Source organism: Ochotona princeps, chromosome 1 (assembly GCF_030435755.1).
Source record: "Ochotona princeps isolate mOchPri1 chromosome 1, mOchPri1.hap1, whole genome shotgun sequence".
In the NCBI taxonomy this organism is placed as follows: Eukaryota; Metazoa; Chordata; class Mammalia; order Lagomorpha; family Ochotonidae; genus Ochotona; species Ochotona princeps.
Genome location: NC_080832.1, coordinates 111,165,238 through 111,192,610, shown reverse-complemented (window position 1 = coordinate 111,192,610; position 27,373 = coordinate 111,165,238). Strand labels below are relative to the sequence as shown.

The window sequence follows — 27,373 nt, the reverse complement described above, 5'->3', positions numbered from 1 at the left end:
CTGTGCCAGAGATGAAGCCAGCTAAACAATGATGCCAGCAGCAGCTCCCAGGACCAGCATCCTGCTCACACTCCTGGGGCCTTCCACCCCAACTGCCGGGCCTGGGATCCCTTGCCAACCCTTGGGGCTGCCTCCTGGACGAGCTTAGCAGGCCTAGGCTGCTGGAACTCACGGTGGAGATCCCAGAAGACTGGGGACAGCCCGATTCCAGGCTCAGGCTGGCCGGGCAGCAAGTCTCGACAGAAACAACAGGCCCCAGCTGCAGGCAGGCCTGAAGAGTGCTCCCTGCAGAGTGAGTGCTGAAGACCAGAGGAAATGAATGAGCAGGTCTTTAAGGGGGACCCGGACACCCCTCATTCCATCTCCTTCTCGGGGAGCGGCTTCCTGTCCTTCTACCAGGCTGGGGCTGTGGATGCCTTGCGGGACCTGGCCCCCCGGATGTTGGACACAGCCCACCGCTTTGCAGGGACATCAGCAGGAGCTGTGATCGCAGCCCTGGTCACCTGCGGGATTGAAATGGGTAAGGCCTTTTTTCTGAGTTCCCTGGGCGTTTTCAGAGCAGGTTTTCAGAGCAGGGCTTCAGGAGGCTCAGGGAAGCTGGTGGGGACAAAGCCAAGCCTGGGTGGTGAGAGAGGAGGAGGTGGGGCAGCGGTGGAGTCGGCAGCCAGGCCATCTGCTGACTGTGGTGTTCTAGTCTGCGACAGGGTCTCCCCCCAAGACATCTTGGAGTGAGAAGTGACACAGGTGATGAGCAGGCAGGTACAGTCATGCGCGACAGCTCCTGTCTGGCTTCTTTGACAAGCAAGTCAAAGCCTTTGGGCAGGGCAAGGCTTCCACACCTCACCACTTTGGTGGGCATGAGCCTGACCACCTGGCTTGCAGGTGGCTTGGAAAGGTGAAAAGTGGGGGCCTGAGGAAGGGCAGGAGGAGGCCCCACTCCCCGGGGTAAGAAGAACTTGAAGGAAGGAGGCGGAAGGTCCGTTTCACCTTCTCTCCTGCTGAGCCGGGGCTTCCGTGTTAACCCAGAAAGAGCAGTGGAGTTGTGGGCAGGAGTGGCAGCTGTGGTGTGTGTGTAGTGGGGGACTTCTACTGGGAGCCTGTGCTGGAAAGGAACATGGAATACTGTGGAAGCTATCTGGGAAGTGAGCAGTGGACTGTTCTGGGAAGATGGGATATAGGCAGTGGGGAGGGGGTGGGGATGAGGAAGAGTACCTGCTACACGGACTGGGCCCCGGCTCTGTCTTTCCTTGGTAGGGTGGGGACTTTCCTTGTTGCTAACGAATTAGCGGGACCAACACACGGACTGTTTGTCCTAACAGTGCCTGTGGCTTTAAGAGTTCCCCTGCACAGCCCACTGCTGGGCAGAGCAGGTGGGAGGAGGGGCGAGGAGAAGCAGAGCAGGTGATGAACTTGGCAAAAGGAGGGAAGATGCCATGTTCAGGTAGAGCCTGCACCCTCCCTGCTCTGTGCAAGAAGGACGAGACCGAGCTCAGCTCACTCACTTCTCAGCAGGCCCCACGGCAGTCTGTACCAGCTGCCAATCTTTGCCATCAGGAGTGAGAGCCATGCCCTCACGTTGAACACCTCCCACGTACAAAAGAACTTTTTCTTGCCAATATTTCACAAGTGATGGGGAAGGTGTTTAGTCTGGCATGGGGAATGCTGACTGAAATGCCTGCATCCCACATCAGAATGGCTGGCTCCTGCTCATGCAGACCCTGGCAGCAGCAGCTGATAATGGCTCAAGTACTTGGGTCCTGGATAGCCATGTGAGAGGTATACATGGGGTGTTCCCAGCTCCCAGCCTTAGCCCTAGCCAGACCTCAGTCTCTGTGGCCATTCTGCTATCTTTCTCTTTCTTTTTATTCATTCATTTGTTTTTATTTAAAAGGTGTATTTTTCAGAGAGGAGAGACAAAGAGAGAAAGATCTTCCTCCACTGGTTCACTCCCCAAATGGCCACAATGGCCGGAGCTGTTCAGATCCAAAGCCAGGAGCCAGGAGCTTCCTTCTGGGTCTACCATGTGGGTGGGGGACCCCAGGACCTGAACCATCTTCTACTGCTTTCCCAGTCCATAAGCAGGGAACTGGACTCTAACTGGTGCCCATTTGGCATGCCAGCACCGCAAGTGGAAGATTAGCTTGTTAACCAGTGTGCCAGCTCTATCTCTTTGCCTCTCAAACAAGACGATGGATCTTTTTTCCTTTTATTAAAAAAAAAAAAAAAAAAGTTCTCAAGTAATAAATTCTTGCTCCACAAAACTCAAAACAATGTATGTACAAAGACCCCTTCACACTGGAACCCCAGATCTCCTCTCCCTCCTGTAGTTAGTGCTCCAGGACTCAGAATGGATCTTTCTAGATCTCTGTGTGCACAGAATCCTCTGCCGATGCAGCAGTCAATGCCTTCATCACCCAGTGGTCTTTGGAAAGAGGCTGGGGCAAGACCCTCCACTGCTTTCCCAGAGTCAGGGAAACCCCACGCTGGAAGTGCCTGCCTCCTGGGAGGTGCCCCATTGCACCCCACCATTCTGCGTGGCTCTCCTGCTCCCTCCCTCTCAGCTTCCTCTGTTTTCCCCCAGGGGAATTCTTGAAACAGACACCCACATCAGTGATGTCTCCATTCTCTGGCACTCAAAGATGGTTGAGAATGAATGCAATTCATTCAACTTGCTCACCACTGCCGGGAACCTACTGGGGCAGGCTGTGGCCATCGTGGACAGTGAGATTGGGGCTCATTCCTGTGACAAGGACACTGGAGTGTGGGCATGTGTAAGGGGGAGCCGGAGCCTGGTAAGTAAGTCCAGAGATGGGGAGAAAAATGTGGGACTCTGTTCAGCAGCGTGTTCATGAGGTTTATCTGTGCTGCCGTCGTCTGGTTCATCCATGTTAACTGCTAGGTCTGTCTCTTGTTAACCAGCACTTCTATTATACCAGGCTTTTGTCTAAGTCTTGGGCACATTGACTCATTCAACACTCCGAGGTGAAAACTGTTATTATCCCTGCTTTACAGAGAGGAAACTGAGTCACGGAAAGCTTGGATAACTTGCCTCTGGTCATGCAAACAGCACAAAGTACCGCTGGAGTCTACCCTCTTTCTCTGTAAACAATCCTGGTTCTTATTGCGAGAGCCGGGATGCTGGCTGTGAATAGTGGGGGAGGGGAAGTCTCTCGGAGCACCTGCAGTTTGCACACGGACCTGCCTGTAAACAGGGGTGGGCATGGAAGAGCTCCAGCACATCCTGGAGAGAGCACGCAGCACAGACAGTGGTGACTTGGAAAAGTCATCTAGAAGACGGCTGGAAGCCGAAGAGGTCCCAGGACCAAAGGCCTGACTTCCGTGCTCCTTCAGGTCCATAGGGCTGTGGGTGGCGCCACCCACAGGATTGTTGTTATAAACAAGCTGCAATGGACGTCTCCAGCGTGTCTGTCTCCCGCGCCACGTGGAATGCAGATAATTCTAGGATTATGTGTGTCACAGACATTGCGAAGTTAGTCTCCACAGTGGTTGAACCAACCCAATTCAGCCTCTACAAGCTCCAATGTTCCCACCAGGCCGTTAGCCCTTGGTGCTGCCAGACTTGACAGTTTAGGTCAGTCTCTAAATAGGAAATTATATCTAATGTATTTTGCTTATTTAATCTGCAACTCAGCATTTGTTTTTCGACCACTTCTGTTCCCTCCCCTGGGACTGGCCTGCTCGTGATTCTTTGCTGTTGTCTCCGGCAGTCTCCTTCACTGGCCCTTCTTTCTGCACTCTGCACCAAGCTGTTTGTCACTTACAAACATTGTGTCTGTCCCCGGCCACTCCAGAGTTCCTCTGTCTATTTTGCTTATGAGGTTTTAAGTCACTCTGAAATTTTTAAATTTTAAGCAGTCAGGTGAATCAGATCTTTCATCTTCTAATACATGAATTTTCTTTTTCTTTTTCTTTTCTTTTTTTTTTTTTTTGTTGATTTGAAAAGCAGCCACCTTCAATGCCTGGATTCCCAGGAGTCGGTGCTCGATGCGTCGCTGCTTGTCCAAGGGTCCATGTGTCCGTTGTTCTGTCTCATCACTCATTCTCACCACTAGAGCCTTGTCATAAGGCACACACGAAGTCTGGCAAGCCCTTTGTCCTCTTGCTACTCGCCACCTCTTCCTTCTTCATATAGTGTCTCTCTTACTCTGTTGTGATTTGGACTAAAATGACACCTTCCACGTGCAAATACACTCCCCCTGTTTGCTATGGCTTTTTCCGTTCTTACGTAAACATGTGTATGACTCGGCACACGCATTTCAGAACGCCTTATGGTTCTTGTCGCTAAAGGAAATAGGGTTTTCTAGTGTGACTGATGACCACGAAGAAGACAGAATGCTTATGATTTTGGCATGTTAATCTCTTTGAGCAATTTTGTGAAACATTCTTAGTAATTGTAAAAGTTTTTGGGAGCTCACCTAGTACTTTGTATGCAAATAATCACACGGTCTGCTCATAACCAGAGATCTAATCTTTTTTCTTTGTAAGTTTGAAGTTTGTGCTCTTTTTATTTATTTTTATTGGAAAGTCAGATTTACAGAGAGAAGGAGAGACAGAGAGGAAGATCCTCCATCTACTGGTTCATTTCCCAAGTGGCCTCAATGACCTGAGCTGAGCTGAAATCAAGCCAGGAGCCAGGAGCTTCTTCCTGGTCTCCCAGGTGGGTGCAGGGTCCCAAGGCTTTGGGCTGTCCTCTGCTTTCCCAGGGCACAAGCAGGGAGCTGGATGGGAAGTGGGGCTGCCGGGATTAGAACCGGTGACCATATGGGATCCCGGTGTAGGCAAGGTGAGGATTTAGCCAGTAGGTTATCATGCCGGGCCCAAGACCCTTCTTTTAAAAAAAATAATAATCCTAGGCATGTGGTTCCCAGGCCTCTCTCCTCAAGGCCACACCTCCTCCCTCCACTGGCTACCTTGAGCTTTTCTGTCCTGGGACTGTATGTATGTATTTTATTTCCTTGAGAACTGGGGCAGCAAAGGGCCTAACTTCTACTTCTCTCTCCTTTAAAGATTTACTTTTTGAAAATCAGAGTGACAGAGAGAGAGAGAGAGAGAGAGAGAGAGAGAGAACTATTGCATTTGTTGATTCACTTCCCAGAGGGCTGCAATGGCCAGGGCTGGTCTAGGATGAAGTTAAACATCAGGAACTCCATCTGGGTCTGCCACATGGGGAGCAGGAGCCCAAGCACTTGGGCCACCTTCTGCTTCCTTCCCAGAGTGTTAACAGGGAGCTGGATTGAAAGTAGAGCAGCCAGGACCCAACCCAGTGCTCCTATGGGAGGCTGGTATCACACCTGGTGGCTTACTGCATTGCCTGACAAAATGGCTCTATTGGCTAATCCTTTACCTGCAAGCTTCAGGATCCTGTATGGGTGCTGATTCATACCTCAGCTGCTCCACTTCCCTCCAGCTCCCTACTTGTGGCCTGGGAAAGCCCAAGTGCTGGGACCCTGAACACATGTGGCAAACCTGGAGAAGACTCCTGGCTTCAGATTGGCTCAGCTCTGACTGTTGCAGCCATTTGTGGATTGAACCAGAGGACAGAAGATCTTTCTGTCTCTCCTTCTCTCTGTAAATCAGGATGTGCTCTGGCAGCAGTCAGCAGTCTTGTCTGCAAGTGGAATCACCTGGGAAGTTAGTAGGGCCTCTGCTGCGTGGCCTCCTCCTTGGAGGAACGTAGTCAGGCTCTGGGTGGCAGGTGCAGACACCAATGCTTGTTAAAACTTCCCCAAAGAATCCCAGCGTGCAGCCTCAGTGGAGAGCATGTACACTGGACAACTCAGGCGAGGTCATCTGCAGGCTTGTGACCAGGTTGGGGAAACAGGCTAACGCTTTCTGATGGAATCCTGTAACAGGGCCCATGGCAGTTCAAGCCCAGGGACAGCTCTGTGTCTGATTATGCATGGGGAATGGCTAGGGTAGGGGAAAGCAGTGGCACTGCCATGACGTGGGGCTGGATTTGTTCCTGTGGACGTTGCTCAGGCTGGGCCATGGGTGAGGAAGACTGACTTTGGCTGAAATCTCCTGAGCCCACCCTAAAACCCAGCTGACTTCCACCATGGAGCTCTGAGCCCAGAACCAAGTGTGGCTGCTTTTTTAAAAAATCATTTCTTCTTCCTAAAAAGAATTTTTTAAAAATTGAAAAATACATTCTAATGACATTTGGCATCATCTCAGAGCTGTTCACCCGCCAGTACGATCAATGCAGAATATTTTATTTATCCCCAAAGAAACACTCAGTCTTTTGCTTCCATCTCTAAACTCCTCCATGCCTGCGAAGCCCAACAGCTGCAGACAAAGTCAGGAGCCAAAGCCTTCCTCTGGGTCTCCCATGTGCTGGATGCATACACCAAGTGCATCCCTATGGTGAGGGAGGCAGCATGGATCCACACAACAGACTAATCTGACCAACACTGTCTGTGCAAGGGGACACACACAGACCCTGTCCTGGTGACTCCATTGTATGGGAGGTCCAAGATACATGGGGAGAAGAGTTGTCTGGCCATTGCAGCTATCTGGGGAATGAACCAGTGGCTGAAAGAACTCTTTTTCTGTAACTCTATCAAACAATAACTCTTTAGAAAAATATCTTTTAAATTTTAATACTGCAAAGCTTCAGATATATCGGTGACAGTCATGAGACGAGGCCCTATATTCCTGTGGTGCAACTTGGTGTTATTTATTTGTTTGTGTTTGAAAGGCAGAGAGAGAGAGCCCCAAATGCCTGCAACAGGCAAGACTGGCATAGGCTGAAGCCAGGGGCCTGGAACTGCCTAGAGTTCTCCAAGCTCTTGAGCCAGCATATGTTGCTTACAGGGGTGTGCGTTCTCAGGAAGCCGGAAGTGGAGTGGCTCAGGCTCAGATCCCATCCTCTGCTATGGGGTGCAGGTCTCCCAAGCAGCAATTCACTGAGTGCCACAAGCCATGCCAGGTGATAGGTCTCTAAATAAACAGAGGCTTAGCTGAGGCAGGGGAAGACTTCTTGCTCCTGTCACCTTCGTCCTCTGGCCCCTAAGGCCGGTGTGGCAACTCCATGCAGTAAGGACCCAGACCTGTCCCATTGTGTCTCTCACATGCATGGCCTCTACTGGCAGTCCCAAGGGCTTCCTGCCTTAGCTGCCTTCCAGCCAGGCCAACCCCTGGGCTCTAACCACAGAGCTTGGAGATGACGTCCATCCTATGCCCTCATATCCCATTGGATAGGAACCTAGCTGTGTGACCACACCTCCTGCTGGGGAGACGAGGAAATGCAGGCTTTCCCTTGCAAGGCTATGTGTCCAGTTGAGAACAGGGGGCTCAGACTCAGTGACGAGGAAGGAGAGACAGACACGGGCTCGGGCACAACTTCAGTCTCTGCCTCCACAACTGTATCACAGATGTGAGCATGTTGGAGAAATGGTTCCTGGTTTAGGACCAAGACTGTGACTCCATATCTACAAGGTCAAGTGCAGTCTGTTGGTGGAGAGGGTCACAGCACCGGATCACCACAAGGATGCTTTGCTGGCCGCCAAGGGACATGAGCTTCTCAATCCTACACAGACCTGCACCATGTCCCACAGCCCCCATGGGCTTCCTGCCTGTAGTGACCTTCCTGTCTCCCTTCCAGAGACGTTCATCCCTGCTTGCCTTGGTATCTAGTTTGTCCATAGAATCTGTGTGCCTATTCTAGCATGGGGTGCTGTCAGTCTTAGTTGCTTCAGCTGTTCTCTCTGAATTCATCAACAGGATTGCCTGATGTCTTTGAGATCCTGTGGGTTCCGTGGCCACCACCAACTGCTTGTCAAACAAGAGACACTTGTGTTCGCTTTGGCAGCACATATACTAAAATGTGAAGTGTTCCATATTAAAAAAAAAAAGAGAGAGAGAGAGAGAGACACTTGACCAGCTCCTGAGGGTGGCCAGCTGTCGGCAGGGACAATGCTGAAAGCATCTTTGCAGCTTCTATTCTGAGTGGTACCTGACTCTTGGGATGATTTTGAATGTGGCTTTTGATGCTGGCATACCAAGGAAGGGAGACCGATGCCCTTACATTAGAGACAATTGCTTCCAGGCCCCAGGGGATGGAGTTACAAGTTGCAGTCTAATCTCTCTTCAGCCAGTAGTTTGCAATCTGTGTTTCAAGGACAGAAAGTATCTTCATGAAAAGTCAATGCCTGCGTTATTTATCTGCCCACGAGGGCAGAGTTTTGGAGGAGAGAGTATTCTTCCGGGATCTGTATCCTAGTATTGTGCTAATAACACTTGTAGCTATTTGTCTAACCCTTCAAATGTTCCGGGTGCTGTGCCAAATGCCTTATTAATCAACAGCATCTACTTTAATCCCCTCAGAACCCATAAAGTGGATTCTATATTTACACTCATTTTACAGATGTGGAAACGGGGATTGAGAGAGTGGGTAATTTCTCTCGGCTCATGCAGCGCAGCCAAGACCGGCATGTCTAAATTTCTAGGCTTCTGATTTCTAACGTGGTTTTGCAGGAAGCATGATTGCTTTCTCCATAGACTACAGTGGTCCAGCCATTACATATTGATTAGCACAGTGAGACCACATGGCTTGGCAGGTGCAGAAAGGGCTTGTGTAAGATGCTGTGGATGTGATGTCACTGTGTGATGGCTGCTGTCACCCCTGCTGCCCAGATGGGCTCTTTTTCTACTTCTTCACACGAACTTGTGTTGTACATGCTTAGACTTATCTGACAAGTGGGAAATTATTTCTCAAAATCATCCTTAGACCTAAAATGCTCATTTATTGAGAGCAGAGAAAGGAGAGGAGAAAGAAAGAAATCTCCATGTACTGGTTTACTCCCCAAATACCTGCACTAGCTGAGGCTGGGCTGGACTTGAACAGGAAGCCAGGGACTCAATCCACATCTCTCACAGGAGCGGTAGGAACCCACTGCCATTCCCACTGCCTCCCAGGGTCTGCACTGGCAAGAAGCTGGGGTCAGGAGCTGGAGCCAGGAATCAACCCAGGCTCTCCACTGTGGAATGTGGGCTCGCTAAACTGTAGTTCAAACACTTACTGCTCCTCTGGACATTTAAGTAAAAGCACATGAAATGGTTATTTAACAGAAACATCTATTTGGCAAGCAACTGATGTAAGGGACACACACTGATTCATCACCCTGGTCCTGGCAGGTGTTACCTGAATCAGTTCTAGCAGCCTTGCTTTACCTGTGTTTCCATTTCATAGCAAACTTTTATGTATGGAGTGACGACATTTCATTTGAATCATCAAATTACAGAGAGAGAGAGACAGGGAGAGATAGAAAGATCTTCTACCTGCTGGTTCACTCCCTAAAAGGCCACAATGACTGGGGTTGGACCAGGCCAAAACCAGAAGCTTCTTCCAAGTCTCCAATGTGGGTACGGAGGCCCAAGCACTTGGGTCACCCTCTGCTGCTTTCCCAAGCATATTAGCAGGGAGTTGGATTGGAAGTAGAGCAGCCAGAACTCTAACCAGCATTCATTTGGGATACTAATGTTGCTGGAGGCAGGGTTGTTACATACTAAAGATGGGCTGTTTGGTTTGGTCAGGGTTGTTGCGCTGTGGGCCAGAGCCTATAAAGCAGAGGGGATGCACATGGACACGACCTTCATTTACCCAGCCCGCCAGTCTGCTGGCCAGTGTTTCCAGAGCTTGACCTTTGTCCTGAGTGTGAATTTATCCACACTGGTGCTCCTAACCTAAGCTCCCAGACCCGACAGTTCCAGGGCAGTGATCAAAGATCTTCCTTCCTAAGCTGGAGTGGGGCAATGGGTTCCCCCATCCGGCTTTATCGTAGAACAGCTGTGTTAGCCTTTTTAGAGACTAGGTTCCCAGTTAAGGTTTCTTTGGGGGCTGACATTGTGGCACAATGAATTAAGCCATTGCCTGCCACACTGGCATCCCATGTGGATGTTGGTTTGAGTCTGTCTCCTCCACTTCTGATCTAAGTCCCTACCAATGCACCTGAGAAAACAGCAAAAGATGGCCCAAAATGCCTGGGTCCGTGAACCCATAAGGGAGATTCAGATGGGGTTCTAAGTTCCTCATAGCACACAAAAATAAAATGTTGAATAAACCAGGATCGGTGCCCCTCAGGGGCTTGCTGTTGCTGCAAGGATAAGCTGAGATTATAGGTGAAAAAGATTGCGGGGGGGGGGGAACTGTTATGGTGGTAATAATAATAATCATCATAATTACTACAGTGGAGCTAGACAGTCAAGATATACCCACGGGAAAACAGAACCTGTAATTTGGGACCCAGCATGAGTTGTGGACTCCCATATGCTCCATGCAGGGGTCCTGAGAATTGCCAGGGCTTTCCTGAGAATGCTATGTGCTTCCCCCTCCTCCCCTAGGGCTGCGAAGCAGCGGCTTGGAGGGTGGGGGGAAGGGCTGCTAGCGGCGGTGCCTCGCGGTGATTGGTGGAGCGGAAGGTTGTTGCTAGGCTACCAGTTGAGGCGGGAGGCAGCCCGGTTATCATATCCCACACAGCTGAGAACCTCTTTTCTACACGCCCAGTGGCTTAAACTGTCAGCCTCCCCGGGCCCATGTTTCTGGGTGCTTTTCATTTAGCCAGGGGTTGTCTGGAGAAGGGAAGAGAGGATCCCTGTTTTCACCTGGGCCCTCATGCATGGTTCCTTCTCTCTCTGAGCCTCGGTGTCCCCGGGTGGCCGTCGTTCATTCGTTTATTCCCTAGTCAGGCACACGCTGTGTTCAGTACGGACCTGTGTGTTCCTGGCCCCTCCTCCAATGCTAGGGAGGAAGGTAGCAAGGAGGCAGGGGCCATGCTTACTTCTGAATGAGGGAACATGCGCACTGAAATGCGTAAGATCTCAAACACAGAGCTGGTTCTTCTCCTGCTCCTCTTCCCCTCCCCTGCTGACCACAAGGATGCCATCTTCGTTGCAATGTAACTTTGCCCCTTTTGCACCCACCTGTGAGCCCATAGTTCCCTAAAAAGTGGGCCAGGGACCGGGTCCCCTGTTCAAATGTGAAAGAGCCAGAAACCCCAAAAGCCTCCCCGGCCATGTAGGGGCTTGCCAGCAGTGTCTCTGTTGGGCATTCACTATGTGCAGGGGTTTCTGAATCTTTCTGCCTTCTAACAGCACAATGAGGTGCATGCATTTGTCCCCAGTCTACAGGTGAGACAATAAGGGCTGGACATAGTTATGTCATTGGCCCTGGTTGAGATGGTATGCAATAAAGCTGGGACTGGCTCAGCCATGGGAAAGAGTGAAGGGGTTTCTCAGTGGCTGAGCCTCACGGGGTCCCTCAGTCCAGTGTCTCCTTCACTTGTGTTTCTACTGAGGTTTGCCACCATAGACTCACAAGACCTGAGCCTTGAACCACACTCAACACAGTTGGCTCTGTCATCTGTCCATCTGGGGCACCTCCATCTTGGGTTTCTGTTTTCCTTTGCACTCACACAGAGCAAACACTGAGCACTCATCAAGTGTGAGGGAAAGTTTGGGGGAGGTATAGAGTGTGGCCCATCTCTTCCCCAGAAAGGTTCCCAGCCTTCAGGGAAGGTCCGCAAGAAACCTCCTTTGGGCAAAGCACAGTGCCAAACCGTCAAGAGGGGAACGGAGGACCACAAACACTGCCCTCCCCTCCAGAAGCTTGCTGACCAGAAGCACCTGATACACTTGGGCTTGGGTCTGTGGAGCCATGCTCTCTTTTGTTTTTCAAGATCGATTTATTTTTACTTATTTTATTGGAAAGGCCGATATACAGAAAGGAGAGACAGAAAAAAAGATCTTCTGTCCGCTGGTTCACTCCACATATGGCCACCACAGCTAGAATTAAACAGATCTGAAGCCAGGAGCCAGGAACTTCTTCTAGGTCTCCCACGCAGCTACAGGGTCCCAAGGCTTTGGGCCACGCTTGACTGCTTTCCCAGGCTACAAGCAGGGAACTGGATGGGAAGTAGGTAGAGAGATAATCTTATCAGTTAGTTCACTCCTCAGGTGGCTGCAAAAGCCAGTGCTGTGCCAGGTAGAAGCTGAGACCCAGGAGCTCCATCCTGGTCTCCCATGTGGGTGACCATCCTCTGCAGGGCTGTCCTTGGCTGCTTTTTCCAGGCTCATTAGCACAGAGTTGAATTGGATATAGAGCAGCCAGGAATTGAACTTGTGCTGCCATAGAATGTGACTTTACCAGTTACCCCATAATGCCCATCCTATTGTTCATTTCTTAAGTCCCAGCTTGCTGCAGTGAGGGTGAATCTAGTCCCAAACCTTGCAGCCTGCCTGTAGGTTGGAATGAAGTCTTTCAATGGGAGAAGGTGCTGGAAGGACAGAGATACAAACAGAGATCCCTCTTCCCAGCACCCAGCAGCTGCTGTGCTTATCGCTCGGCTGTCTACCAACAGGAACTTGCTTAACCAGAATATTCTTCCCAGGGTGGCGAAGGAGAAAGTGAGAAAAGAGAGGTGGCAGAAAGATGAGAGTCAGAGACTCTGAAGACAAAGATGCACACGCAGGGGCCTAGAGAGAAGCAGAAAGATGTTGACATAAAGTCATCCCGTGGCCCATGGCTGCCAGGACAGCAGGAATGAAGTTCAGACTGGGCCTAGACCAGGAGATGTCAGACACACCCCTCCCCCTTCCCTGGCTGAAGTGTGGCCAAGTTTCAGGTGCCACCGTGTTTGCATCTGAGCCCATTCTGGAAGTGGTCAACATGACTTAGCTTGCTGCTTTGTCCCCGCCACTCCGTGCCAACCCTGGAGAGCTGAGAATCAGCTGTACACAAGAAATGTACAAAAGACACAATTGAAGGAAACAGTACAAGATTCTACCCAGGCTTGGCTGAGACCTAGCCGTCTCACCTCTAGGAACATATCCCAAGGGAAATAATTAAGGGCGTGTGTGAAGGATTTAGCGTGAGACTTTCCATGTCAATGTTATTTTAAAAAGCAGGCAGGGCAACAAAATAATAGCCCTGCCCTCATTAAGGACCCCAATCAATAATTAAATAGTATTGCACTAATCTTGCTTTCTCTTTTTTGTTTTAAGATTATTTTTATTGGAAAGGCAGGTTTACAGAGAGAAGGAGATACAGAGAAAGATCTTTCATCTGCTGGTTCATTCCCCAAGTGACCTAAACAGCCAGAGCTGACCCAAAGCCAGGAGCCAGGAGCTTCTTCTGGGTCTCCCATGTGGGTGCAGGGTCCCAAGACTTTGGGCCATCCTCTACTGTTTTGGCAGGCCACAGGCAGGGAGCTGGATGGGAAGTGGAGCAGTTGGGACACAAGCTGGCACCTATGTGGGATCCTGGTGCATGTGAGACGAAAATTTAGCCACTAAGCCTTTGCACCAGGCCTGCTTTCTATCTTTAAAATGAGGTTGTAAAGGGATATTTACATGTCCCTCATATTAGGTGGGAAAAGTAAATCATTCATAGTGTATAAAGCAGGGTGCACTAGAAGCAATAAACAATCTACAGAGCAAATAATGATAACATTTGGGTGGAAGATGTCCCACCCACTTTTTTCCTTCCTTATTGTTTATCTGCATCTTTAAAAAATATTTTCTCTGCAACATGTGTGTGTGTGTACTAAGAACAAATATCCTCCCATCCGTCCCTTTTGCAAGCATGGTAATGATGAGAACAAATGTTCTTCCTTCTTTCCCCACTTCCAGGAAGGTGGAAGTCCAGAAGCTCCACTGGCTCAGGTGCTCCCAGCTCAAGGATGGGAGAAGCTCACTGACCTTTGCCAGCTTGGGCTGCTGGTTAAGAATTGCAAAACCTGGGCCCGGCGCGATAGCATAGTGGTTAAAGTCCTCGCCTTGCACGCGCCACGATCCCATATGATTCTAATCCCGCCCACCCAGCTTCCCATCCAGCTCCCTGCTTGTGGCCTGGGAAAGCAGTAGAGGACGGCTCTAAGCCTTGGGACCCTGCACCTGTGTGGGTGACCTGGAGGAGGTTCCTGGCTTCCAGCTTCAGATTGGCACAGCACCGGCCGTTGCAGTCACATGGGGAGTGAATCATTGGACGGAAGATCTTCCTCTCTGTCTCTCCTGCTCTCTGTATATCTGACTTTGTAATAAAAATAAATAAATCTTAAAAAAAAAAAAAACAGTTGCAAACCTGCATGTCCACACTCAGCTGCTCTTATAGGCAGGGCCTCAGTGACCCAGTTCCTCAGTATTCAATGTTCAGTTGCTCCAGCACCTGCTAACAGGCTGGCTACCACCCTCCCTTTGAAGGAAGGTGTTGTCTGTACTCTTGAGCTGCTGGTAAACCTGATCTTGCTAAATCTGCAAGGTCTTCTCGCCTCCCCTGATCCTTGCTCTGCCAGAGGGTGTCAGCCAGGATGCTGTGTAGTTCAGGTCAAGCCCCTTCAAGCAGAGGTAGGAGCAATCCTAGTTGTTGATAAGAAAAGGTTGTCACCATGGCAACACAGGGCTCACAGACCCCTTCAGCCCTGGGCTCAACTCCAGCACTCAGGGAAAGAAGGTGAGCGCTGGAGCCAGGGAACCCGCAGCCTGGTGGGCGCTGGAGCCAGGGAACCCGCAGCCTGGTGGGCGCTGGAGCCAGGGAACCCGCAGCCTGGTGGGCGCTGGAGCCAGGGAACCCACAGCCTGGCTGGCTGATGTTGAGCAAGTCGCTTGCTTTTCTTCTGCTTCGATTTCCACATCTTTAAAATGGTCCCACAGCATCTCCTCTTGCCCACCTCCAGGGCTGGTGTAGAATAATCTGTGAACTGTAAGAATGAGAGGAGACAATCCTTAATATATATATATATTTTTTTGAAGATTCACGTGTTTGTTTAAAAGGCAGTTATAAAGAGAGGAGAGATAGAGAGGTTCACTCCCCAAATGGCTGCAACTACCAGGGCTGGGTAAGGCTGAAGCCAAAAACCTGAGGCTTCTTCTGGGTCTCTCTCAAGTGGGCCCAGGGTCCCAAGCACTTGGGTGCTCCTTTGCTACCTTCCCAGGCCATTACCAGGGAACTCGAACAGAAGCAGAAGCAGCCGGGACTTGAATCAGCACCTATATGGGATGCTAATGCCTGAGGCGGAGGCTTAGCCTACTACACCACAGACCTGTTTCCCTCTCCCTATTCTCATACTTCTCCAATTACTTGTGTGTGTGTGTGTGTGTGTGAGAGAGAGAGAGAGAGACAGACAGACAGACTCTGGGCCAATCACATAACCATAACCTCTGTGTGCCATACTAGCTCCTTCTTTCAATGGGAGAGTAAGGCATCACTTCCCACATACACTGCAAAGCTCTTTAAGAATCCCAAACCTCAGACCTGGAGGGAATCTCAGTTGTAAGCACCTGCACAGAAATCCCTTGGATAAACCCAGGAATGGGGCTTTGTCCTCCTGTTTGTTTCATCAAATCCCCCCTCTATCTCTCTCACACACACACACACACACACACACACACACACACACACATACACACACACCACGGCGGCTCACCATAGCACACATGCCCCAGTAGCTGCTTCCAGGACACAACCATAGCTAGTTCTTCCACACAGCATGCTTCACAATGAAACCCACCCCTATGCGCCTCAGCATTTAGCCATCCTTTTCAGAGCCATCTCCATTCCTGAGTTTTCCGGAGAGCTTGTACAGGGAATAAATCAGCATGGCTCAACAAGAACGAAGCAGGTGCAGGCCCAGCTCGGGAAGTTTTGGGCTTAGAAACTTGGTAAGTTTCAGGCTCAGGTTAAACCTTGCCTGGTCTGCTTACCAGCTGGTGGCCCTGGCCAAGCCATATTACCTCTCCGCGTCTTGGTTTCCCGATTGGTAAGATGATTTTAGAAACGGTTTCCTTACAGCATGATGAGAACCAAGCAGAACAACTTTTCTTAGGAAGATGATAGCCCAAATGTCCCTGGCGGGCTTGGCAGTGGGGGCAGGGTTGGGATAGGTCTGGTGGAGTATGCCCTGCTGGGCCCCCTTCTGGAGCTGCTAGTTTGCTCACCACGCCCCTGTACCTGCACGTGCTCACACGCTCTGTAGGTCAAGGTCACCTCGCTATTAGCCCATCAGGGCCATTGAGGAAAGATGTGCAGTGGTCAAGTGCATGTCCCCTGCCTCAAGGCCAGCGTACCTCCTGGGCACAGACTCTGGGGCCTTCCAGCAGCTGCAGCTGTGTGGGATAGCAATCTCACCCAAGGCTCCAGGAGAATATGGCCTGGCGGTGGGCCTCCAGGCCTGGTGATAGGAAGTGGGGCTGAGCTGTGGTGGGTTGGGAAGGTCTCTGCGGTGTGTCCACTCGCAGTCAGGGAGCCTGGATGTCTGGGTCCAGCAGTGCCACCGTGACGACTTCCTCCTCTGGGGCCATACTCTCCCTGGTGCACAGCACAGTGGCCACCACCCTTCACCTCTGCTCTCTGCCTCCCCTGCAGACGAGTACCTCCGGGTCCTCAACGTGGGTGTGGCCGAAGTGAAGAAGTCCTTCCTGGGGCCCCTGTCCCCGTCCTGCAAGATGGTACAGATGATGAGGCAGTTCCTGTACCGCGTGCTGCCCGAGGACTCCTACAAGGCGGCCAATGGCAAGCTGCATGTCAGCCTCACCCGCTTCACCGACGGGGAGTGTGTAGTGGTCTCAGAGTACACGTCCAAGGAGGAGCTCATTGAGGCAAGGAGGGGGGGAGTCTGGAAGCGGGGTGTGTATGGGAGGGAATGTGCTGTCCTCACTCTGTGTCAATAGCGCTCCTACCTCCGGCCTCCCAGAGTCTCTGTGGGCTGGGTGGGGTGCAGGGACCTCCAGCCTTGTTGTCCCTGCAACCTCCTTTGCGGCCACCATGTCTTCACTCACCTGCACCAAAGCCCTTGCCGCCCTGCCCTACTGTTAGCCACTGCTGAGCTCGCTCAGTGATGGACGTCTCACCTCCTTCCACCTCAGGGCCCAACCCAGGACAGAGTCCTTGGAAGGTTACTGGGTCACCAGCACGCACACCAAACTGGAGGCTGTGCTTCGGGGACAATGGCTTCACCAAGGGCTTCAGAAGGTCCTGGCTGGCAGCAGGTGGGGCTCAGCCCCCTCCGCCCCATCCAGAGCCTGTCATCTCTGTCTTGTGCTGTCCCCCACAGGCCTTGTACTGCAGCTGCTTTGTTCCCGTCTACTGCGGCCTCATCCCCCCGACTTACCGCGGTGTGGTGAGTGCTCCAGAGTGGGGAGGACTCCCTGGGGATTGCCCAGGACCACATCCGGGACCTTGGAGAGGAGGGGCTCAGAGTACAATGAGAGGGCCTAATGTTGGAAAATGTCATGCTTTCCTACTCATCATTCCCGCTGCAGACGGACTTCCGGGAACGGAGGTGGGGGACAGATGGATATCCCCATTTGGGGTGGGCTCTGCCCTCTGAACCCATCGCCCATTGCTGAGCGTGTGAAGTCAAGGCCTTCTGGGTGTCCCATCCTGGACAGAGAGAGCAGCACAGAAACCCTAGAACTCTGGGGCAGATAGCCAGGCCGGGGCCAGCCAAATGTTCCTGCATCCCAGAACCCCTAGGGAGTGAGGGTGGGCCTGGCCATTCTGGGCCTCTTGCCAATCCAGGAAGGGCGGGGGAAGGGACAGGAGTTGATGCCTGTGCTACAAGTCCCCAGGGCCACACTCTGAGACAGGCTGCCCAAACCCACGCCCTCTCCTCATTTTATACATGGAGAAAATAAGCTGTAGCAATTAGAATTCTAGTACAAGACAGAACTGGGTGACGGCAGCTAAGCAGACAGAAGCTCTGGCTGTGCCTGAGCACCTGGCAGGGCACCTGGCATGACCTCCAGTGCTACCCAGAACTGGTTCCCCCCTCCCACCCACCCATCCACCCCAGAGCCGGAGAGACGTGCTGGCATCACTGAGATGGCTGGTGGTGGTTACAGCCAGAAGGACAGAGCCCTGAGCAGGGAGGCCCCACGTCCGGGCTCCCCCACCCATTCTTCCTGCCTGGGCAGGCCTCCCCCCGGGTGGCTGCGCACCCTCAGTTCTCAAAGGAGCACTCTCGGCTGCCCCACAGCGGTACATCGACGGTGGCTTCACAGACATGCAACCCTGCTCCTTCTGGACCGACTCTATCACCATCTCCACCTTCAGCGGGCAGCAGGACATCTGTCCCCGCGATTGCCCCGCCATCTTCAATGACTTCCGCCTGTTCAACTACTCCTTCCAGTTCTCCCTGGAGAACCTCGCCCGGATGACCCACGCTCTCTTTCCCCCGGACCTGGTGGTGAGTGCCAGAGGAGCCAGGGGCAAGGGTGCAATGGCTGGGTGGGGAGTGGGCATTCAGGCTTCATCCACACCCCTTCCTCACATGGTTCCTGAACTGCCCCCTGGATCTGCTCCCTGCAGCCTCCGACTGCTCCACTGTGAAATGCAGTGCTGGCTGAACACCCATGCACTGAGCCACTGGTTTTGTACCTACTGGAGCCCCGCTGTGGGTTTCCTACTTTTGAACAATTGTAATAAAAAAAAAAGTATTGGTCAGAGACTACACATGGCCAACAGAGCCCAAAGTAGTTCCTCTCCGGCCCTTTACAACAAAAGCTGCATGGGCAATACCTCATGTAAATCCCACAGTCTCCTTTGCAGGGTGTTTTGAGTGTGCCCATTCTATAGATGAGCAAATGAAGGCTGTGAGCAGTGACAGCCACACAACACTAGGTGGCAGCACTGGGATTATCAACTGGGTCCCCAGGGCCCCCTTCTCTGGTCCCTGGGTAAACATCTCACCCTCTCATGGTGGTGAGCCCGGTGAGGGATTTGACTGGCACACACAACCTTCCCGGGGCGCAGGAGCAGAAGTTGTGCCCAGACAGCCAGGACTTTGCCATGTATGGACTCTAAGAGGTTCATCCACTAGCACTCAGTGGCTCTGGTGTGGATGGTGGGGCTGGGGCTCTGTCCACTGCTGAGACCTCGGCTGCATCAATCCCGTGTCCTGCCCCTAGATCCTGCACGACTACTACTACCGAGGGTACGACGACACCGTGTTGTACCTGAAGCGGCTGAGTGAGTGTCTGTGGGTGCTGGGGGACAAGGGTGGGGAAGGTGCTGGAAGGCTGGGGGAGGAACAAGTGCAGGAAGTGGGAGGGGTCTGGGAAGGGGGTGCCCCACACAGCCCGCCTGCAGAGCTGGGACTGCCCAGGCTTCCCCTTCCAGCAATCTGTATCATCCTGAACAGGGCCACTGTGTGCAGAAACCAAGTGGCTATGGGGAGAGGGCTTTAGCGCTAATGTATGGGCTGGTGTGGAGCCCACTGGCAAACATGTATTTATGGCTCTGAAAACTATGTTAGGAAACACCAACTTCAGACCCGGGGGGTGGGGGGTGAATTCCATCTCCTGTGTCTTCTGTTTCAGTCTCTTTCTAGTAACTGTGTTACTGATGTAGAACCAGATGTGAGCAGTGTGTAGTTGTACAGGACTTTGAAAGACATGCAGAGCGACCACCCCGTGAGGAGAATCAGTGCCTGGGGCTGGGTCAGCAGGTGCTCAGGACCACCCCCCCTCTGTGCCTGAACGCAAGGGTTGGAGGAAGGGTTCCCATGGTGGCATCACATACTCTGTGCTACCCACATGCTGGATAAAGGAATGAAGGCTGTGGAATCCCCGCTGTGCAGCGCCTCCTGCCTGCTCGCTGCCAGCAGCTCCCAGGTGTTTCTTTTTCTGAGTGGCGCTATGGGGAATGCTTTGCGCTTGTTGTTTTAGAAGATATCTTGGGAGTGGCAGGTAGGGATTGAATGAGAGCTTCTTCCTAGGACAGCCTCACGTCCTCTTTCAAAATTGTTTCCAACTCCCCTCAGGCTCTCCTGGTCCTGTCCAGGAGTCTGCAGGTGGGGAGGGGTTGGAGAGTTCAGGAGCAGAATGTCAGCGCTGGAGACAAGTAGTCCTGGTTCCCCCCACCACACACACAGACCCCTTCCCCAGGGAGGCTACTTCTGGTCTCCAAAATAAGGGTCTAGGCTCTGGTTCCTAACGTCTGCTGACTGTAAGAGCCCAAGCAGTTGCCTCAGTTTCCTCACCTGTGAAAGGGGCTGAGCGTTCACCTGCTTTGGGATGAGGGTTCACGTTCAAGGAGCAAATCCACATGAAGCTTCAGTGTGATGCTCAGATAAACTGTTGCTCTCCTACAGGATATCAGAGAGCTTCGTGCAGGCTATGGCCAATCCAGTCCAGTCCACCACCCCTCAGACCTCGGTGGCAGGCCCCAGCAGGCACCTGTCTGCAAGACAGGTCCTCCTAACCGAGACTTTCCCCTGCCAGTTTCCCCATCATTCACACTTGCATAGTGGGGAGTTGGGGAAACCGCCAGGAGGAGCTAAGAGATGGGCAACCTACAAGGGAACCTTAGCTAGTTGAGGCCTCCTGCAGAGCCTGGGGGCAAGGAGGGGCTAGCTAGGAACTGGGGTTTTTCTCAGCTGGGGAGCCTCTCCTTTCTCCAGGCTGGTGGGGTGAGTTGGGGCCTGGGGCTCTGGAAGATGCTCTGATGTGGGGCTTATGTCTTAAGGCAAACACCAGTTCTCTGTCCCCAGAGGTCCCTCTGTGCTTCTTTGCCTGTCTCTTCCTCTAGAAAATTTTCTTGTGTCGTCTGGAGGTAGATGCTGGTGTGAGCTCCAGAGTGGGAGTTCAGTGATGTCACTCGTCCCCTACCCCACCTCCCAGGAGGAAACCAGAACACTCTCCCCTCCCCCCTCCCTGTGTGAGTGGCCACCCTAACCCCAAGCACAAAACCTCCTGGTGGCATGTCTGGCACATCTCCTCCCTACCAGGAAAACTAAGGCTGCATATGGATGGTGGCAGCTTGGCCGGGCCGGGCATCGCTCCCAGGGTCAGCTGGATGTCTCCTGCTGCTGCCCCGCCTGTGAGTCCTTCCTGTCCCTATTTACCAGCATCTGCAGAGCTTGTCAACTTTTTCTCCTTCACCAGATGTGAATGGGAAGCCCGACCCATCTGAGAAACTGCAGTTGGTTCTGAGTTGCATTCCTAATCCTTGCCAGCTTCCTGGAAAGACAGGGGCCACCCCCACCTCCACCCGGCTGGTTCCCGCATGGGGTCATCTCTGGCAGGAAGCTGCACCCCAAAATGTGTCACCCGCAACTGCCCAGGAATCACATCCTCCTAATTGCTCCTGCCAAATGAGCCAGCCACTCTCGACGCCCTGGGTGGCCCTCAGCCAGGAGGAGGGACACGGCGTGCTGGGCTGCTTGAAAGTCCACATTCCCCGTGCTGGTGTGTGCATGGGAAGCGCACCTGGGTGTCCAACAAGGATGCTGCTCGCAGGGCAAGCATCTGAAGCATCCTTTTGGCACCCAGGCAAGCCCATCACACCTGTCTTCCTGCCTTCTGGTCCTCCCACTGCTTAATCAGGTTTCAGGTACACAGCTGGAAGACAGACCATCCCCCAGAACCCAGACAGTGGACACCCCATCGTCCCCTCCTACCTCATTCTCCCCCGCCCCCCACAACCACCAACTGCTCTCTGCTGTCCCAGATGAAGTCACAGACTTTTCACAGTACGAGCTCTTTGGCCATCTGGTCTTGCACTCTACATCACTCTGCCGGGTCTTGTACGGGCTCCTGAATGTGGACGTTGTTTGTGCTTTTCATCTCCCTGTAGTGCCACTGTGGGGCTTGTTGATCCATCTGCTGTGGTCTCCAGATGTGGGCTTCCACAAGTCGAGTCACTACACAGTCTCCTGACTGGAGTCTGTGTACACACCGTGCTGTCTCTTGGACAAGCAGAATACCATGACAGGGTTGTATGGCACACACGTGTTGTGTGATACACATGTCACACGGCATGTGTGTGTTGTGTCATGCATACACATTTAGCATATAGAAACATTATCTGCACATGTTTTGGTTGTGCTGAAAACAAATCATGTGGGATTGGTCACTGAGACGCTTTTAAGTGGGCTGTCCAGAAGCATGCTCTGTATTTGCGTTGCTGTGCCACCAGCCTCCAGGACTCCTGCATCTTACAAACCTGAGCCATCTGCACCTACCAGGGGGAATCTCCTGCCTTCCTCCTCCTCTGGCCCCTGCAATTTTTCTGTTTCTCTGAGCTGTACTACCTCAGATCCCTCATGCAAGTCGACACACAATAGTTGTCTTTGTTATCAATGGCTTGTTTCACATCACATCTCACCCACAAGGTTCATCCCTGCCATTGTATGTAACAGGACTGCTTCCCTCTGACATACAATATCCACCCTATATGCACGCCACCTTTGTCTTTACCCTCCCTGGGAAGGGAGACTGGGGCCTCTCCACCTTCTGGCTATTGTGGATTACGCAACAATGAACATAGACGTGTAAATATCTCTTTGAGGTCCAGTTTTCAATTTGGGAGCGTATAGCTATAATCAGAATGTATATTTGGCTCTTTAAGAAACTGCCGGATTGCTTTTGCCAAGTGGTTGTACCCTGTTATGTGACCATCAGCTTTGGATGTTGGTTCCGGTTTTCCCAAATCCTCACAGCATATGGTGTAGCTGGCCATTCCAGTAGGTGCATGGGGGTGTCTTACTGTAGGTTTTGTTGACATTTACTGTGGACAGCTGTGGCTGAAAACCTTTGCAGCTGCTTATCTGTCATTTTGATTTCTTTTTTGGTGAGGTACCCGTGCAAGCCTTTTGCCCATTTCCCATTAACCCTCCCAGACCTTGAATAAGCTTAGTTCGGGGGAATAGTTCTAGGTTCTAGGTCTGTTTCACATGGGTCAGCTGTGATATGGTGCCCAGGATGGTGCATTCTTACAATGATGAAGTTGCCACTGGCACCTTGCTGCAGACTGAATGCCACAACTTCCTGATTAGATTTCTCTAGATGGCTTGGGCCATCAGGATCATTTTTCCTCCCTGCCAATTTAAGGAAAGAAAGGCCACTGAACAGCGCTAACCTTGCTTATGAAAATAACTTGGAAATCTTTTTTAAAGCAAGTGCCATGCTCATGCCAGGCACCAGTAATGCCACCTGTGACTCCGGCATCTGTTCTTCCTAGATGCCACCTACCTCAATTCTCCCTCCAAGAGAGTGATTTTCCCCCGAGTAGAAGTTTACTGCCAAATTGAACTTGCCCTTGGCCACGAGTGTCCTGAGCGCAGCCAGCTGAACCTCCACACACAGCAGGCCAGTCCGGAAGAACCCACAGGTCACCTGCAGTGTGCTCCTGAGGGAGATGGAAGGGGCGGCCACGTGCCATCCGTGTCCCCACCTGAGCTCACAAGTGAGAGGCCTGTGGAGTCACCTGTCCCACCACCCATGTCTTCACCTGAATCCCCACTGGCTTCATCTCCGGAACATTCTCCAACTGACTCACTGCCTGAGCCACCTGCATCACCCCCAGATGTCGACGTGACCCCCAGCTCATCCCCTGGTTCGTCTCTACCTGTCACACCAACTGGGCTGGTACCTGTGTCACCTCAGCAGCAGGCCCAAGCCCCTGAGTCACCACCCAGATCCCCTACATCTCGGTCAGCCACATCAGCCCTGCCAGCTCCAGGGTCCTCAGCTGTGGAGTCCTGCCAAGCACCACCCCGAGGTTCCTCTCCAGCACCACCTGCACAGCCATCTGTGGAGGAACTGGGACCGGAACAGCCCCCAGGTATGGAGCCTTCGAGGTTCTCACGCCTTCCCCAATCTGGAGGCCGCTGGTCCAGAGTGTAACGGCGGCGTGAGGGCTGACCCTCCTGGTTTTAGAGAGGTGAAATAGGGCAGTTAGCTCTCGCAGCTCTGCCTGTTAGGAGAAGGCGCACCACAAGGGGGCAGTGCAGTCGATGTCTATTGGTCCCTTGGCATGGATGCTGAAGCATCGTTTCGTGCTAGTCTCTGGAGCCTTCTTGAACTTACCTGTATATCAGACACACCTTGGCTGTGGCTTTTTGCCGTGGAAGCCGCTGTGCCTGGCAGGGCTACTCAAAGAAGAGTCCCTGGACAAGCACAGCCCCTGAACTGCCTCTGGGACACAGTGGAAGGGGTGCAGAGACTGGGAGCAGACTGTTAGAAAAACTTACGCTGTGGAGATGCCTCGCCATCCGAGAGCACGGCCATTTTCCTCCTTCTTCACTTGCATTAAAGAACTGGTCCTTTGTGGACACAGTAGATAAAACCTTGCCAGTATGATTGCCACAGATAATGTGAGAAGCAGCACTCCAGGGAATGCAAAGAGAAGTGGTACTTGATTTCCCACAGTGCCCATGAGAGGCATAAAGCACTCCACAGCCAGCATGCAGAATTGGGCGGGTTCACAGAACGAGGTATCTTCTCAGGGACTGGCTGGGCGGGGGCAGCTGAGAGAGGATTCTTGTGACAAGTGAGCCAAAAGGAGGGCGGGCTCTTGTCAACTGTGGCTTTTGGGACTGGATGGGATTCCAGGTTTTGCTGATTCAGGAGGTCCAAGTGCAAGGGACGTTGAGGCTGAAGAAGGCATGTGTGTGACCACCGTGGAGGATTGGGATGGGGCAGGGGAATCTGGCCCGAAGGGTGGGCTGCACCTCACAGCCTGCCAGCCAAGCTAGCATGGTCCTTCATGGGCATAAATCAACAAGGTTCCATTCTTTGGGCGTTCCCAAGTCAGGGATGACCCCCTTTCTATGGAATAAATTTACTTTGATCTTTAAAATTGCAGTGAGACAAAGCCATCGGGGTTTTAAGGGGGAACTGGCCTAAGGGTTTTGACATGTACTCTTGTGCCTGGTGCTGTGCAATGCATTTCTCTGTGACCAGGCACACATGTGCATGCAGAGAGGCATTGGCAGGGTAGAGCAGGCCTGGGCCTGAGGGTCATGCCACACTCACACTGGACATGGACACGGGGCACTTCTGGCCCCAAGGAGACATTTCTCCAGGTCTTCAGACATTTTTGGTTGCCTCCTTGGTGGGTAGTGGCCAGGGATACTGCCATACAATCCTTCAATGCACAGGGAAGCCCCGTCCCCGTAGAGTTGCCTGGCCCTTGGTTCCTACAGTCCGAGTTTGAGACGTGGTGGTGACCTGCAGCACAGCCTCAGCACCAATCCCTCTCCCCACCCACCCCCTCTCCCACAAGCCATGGTGGGAGTTTGGTAGAAGAGGTTAGGAGTATTGTTAGCCTTTTTACTGATGGCCTAGGTGGTGCTGCAGGGTCAGGGGGCTGGGAGAATTGACACATGCCGCAGGGAAATCCACAGAGAACAAATAGGCTTGAGGGCCCTGGGGACATGCAATAGATCACTGAACCTGGGCACTGTGCTGTGGGCCACAGTCATTCCACCCAGCACCTGGACGGCCCCTCTGCTGGTTTTCTACACTCCAGCGTGACTTTCTGTTACCATTTTGCAGATGAACCAAGTATAGCCAACCCTTTCTCACTCATGTCTCCTCTGCTTCCGCCTGTGCCCGCAGCCTCCCCTGCCTCTCCAATGAGTCCAACGCATCAGGCTCAGCCCAAGGACACCATCAGCAAGGCGTGTGCACCGTAGGTCATCTCCTCCTTCCGCTGTGGCCCCAGGGAACCCTGGCATCCTTCCTTGGTCTGCACAATGATGCCTGTGCCTGTGAGGGCAGGGGTGGGGCTCAGCCTGCTGGGTGACCACCTCGTACTTGCAACTCCCTCCTGTACACACTGCAAAGCCTCTGAGCATGTGGGAGAGTGTGTACATCTGTTCTGATTCACTCTATGGGTTCTCCTGGACCACCGCTCTGGTTCGGGTACTGGTACCAGAAAGGCAGGGCCAGAGGCTTCACACTGGGAGGATGCACCTGCCTCCCACATGAGCTGCCATTTTGACTATCAGGCTTTTTTTTTTCCCAGAGTTTTCACGCATGTGATGCGTTCTAGCTTTGGCGTGAGTGGGGAAACATGTTGTTCACACAATTTGAGTTCTTGTACACTTGCACAGAGCTGTGCAGCTTCCTAGCAGGCACGATGCTGCTGAGGTCAATCCTGACGGGATAACGAGCAAACCCACATTAGCTGGGGTGTGCAGGGTTGAGAGCCACGGGCACTGCCGTGTGCCTGAGTGGGAGCAGGGCCCTGACCTCGGAGGACAAAGGACCTGGCCAGGGACAAAGCCCATGCGTCCATGCCTCCTCTCCCTGCCAGGCACAGCCCTGCTGACTCCCACTGGGTGAGCAAGATATTCAGGAAGAGCAAACCGAAGATGAGTGGTACCAGAAGAGGCTGTCAAAGACTACCATGGCCCAAAGAGCCCGGTGGCAGCGTGTGGTGAGCAAGGCCGAGGCGCCCCCAGATCTGGGGGCTTGGGGGCAGCAGTGGGGGGCACCAGCAGAGGTATTCCAAAGGTGAATTAGGGGAGCCATAAGGGAGGAGACTTGGGCTGTGGAGTGGATCGCCAGTTGTGACTTTGGGGCACCTGGTCTCTCCAAGCTTCCACTTCTTGATTGGCAAACAGTCCCTTAAGTGGGAAGGTGGAGAGAGTGTAATGCCATCGGTTACACACTCTAGAGCACAGGTATGTCATAGCCCTTGGTAGCCAGCAGGTACACTGGGTCCTTGACTCCCACATGTCAGCGGGCGTGTGTGGCTGTGAGTGCCCACGCTCCTGCTCTTGATGCCAGCTGTCTGCGGAGGTGGCCTTTGGGGAGGCAGTGGGAAAGGCCTGAGGAGGTAGGTTTCTGCTGCCCACCTGGGAGACCTAGAGTCCCAGCTTCAGCAAAAATCAGACAGCAGAGCCTTGTGCAGTATGAGATGCTGGGGTCATTGCTTCATTCTGGTCTAGGTCAGACAGCACCTACAGAACAAAACCTAACCTTGAACTTGACACTCGGCCAATACCCAGTAATAGCTTTTGTTCTAGTTGGAAGTTGACTTTCACCTAGTCCACTTGTTGATTAGAGACATCTGTCTCATACAGTGATCACAGAACTCCTTAGTTTTTTATTATTTCTAGTTGTGCTCCTTCCATGATACCCGGGGATCCGCTCACGTTCGTGTAGGAGAGGTCAACCTCAGGTCGTCCCCATTCTTGGCGCAAGCCTCCTCCTTTATGCTGGGGATCCAGCAGCCTGCAGTTTGCAGTCAATGAAAGCTGGATGTGGAAATGACTCAGAAGATGTCTGTGCCTATCTCAGCCGGGCAAGCTCTTCCTCTCCTTGCCCAGAGGGATAGTCCAGGATCACACAGCGGTAGAGGTCCTGCTCTCATCCACCTTCCTACTCATGCGTGTGTCCCCGGCTTCTCCTGGCCAGGTCAGCGCCCTGCCCACTCGGCCTCTCTCTGCTCTCTACTTCCGAGATGGTTTGGATCTCCTACAGACCCCACCCCAGCCAGACCCAAGAACACAGCTGTCCAGAGGTATGGGACTCCTCTGGGGTGCTGCGGGGACCCATGGGGCTGTCCACCCAGCTGCCTATCTGCCCCTACATTCTGCTTCCTGGTTACAGTCAAGGTCAATGTTAG

General features: G+C 52.6%; 1 protein-coding gene across 1 annotated transcript; it reads left to right on the top strand.

The window, feature by feature from the left end:
• Positions 1 to 315: 315 nt before the first annotated feature.
• Positions 316 to 27,373, top strand: PNPLA1 (patatin like phospholipase domain containing 1). Its single transcript, XM_058669773.1, has 10 exons — positions 316 to 520; positions 16,379 to 16,611; positions 17,067 to 17,132; positions 17,991 to 18,200; positions 18,922 to 18,982; positions 22,976 to 23,585; positions 24,273 to 24,403; positions 25,357 to 25,429; positions 26,057 to 26,179; positions 27,163 to 27,373. Exons 1-10 carry the CDS (start codon positions 316 to 318, stop codon positions 27,371 to 27,373), a joined length of 1,923 nt encoding a protein of 640 aa, XP_058525756.1.

Excerpts from the sequence above, each read along its gene's own strand:
- PNPLA1 (XM_058669773.1), top strand. The coding sequence starts at position 316 with ATGAATGAGCAGGTCTTTAAGGGGGACCCGGACACCCCTCATTCCATC. Across the intron at positions 17,133-17,990 it reads CCCCGACTTACCGCGGTGTG|CGGTACATCGACGGTGGCTT; the intron begins GTGAGTGCTCCA and ends GCTGCCCCACAG. Across the intron at positions 18,983-22,975 it reads GTTGTACCTGAAGCGGCTGA|ATGCCACCTACCTCAATTCT; the intron begins GTGAGTGTCTGT and ends TGTTCTTCCTAG.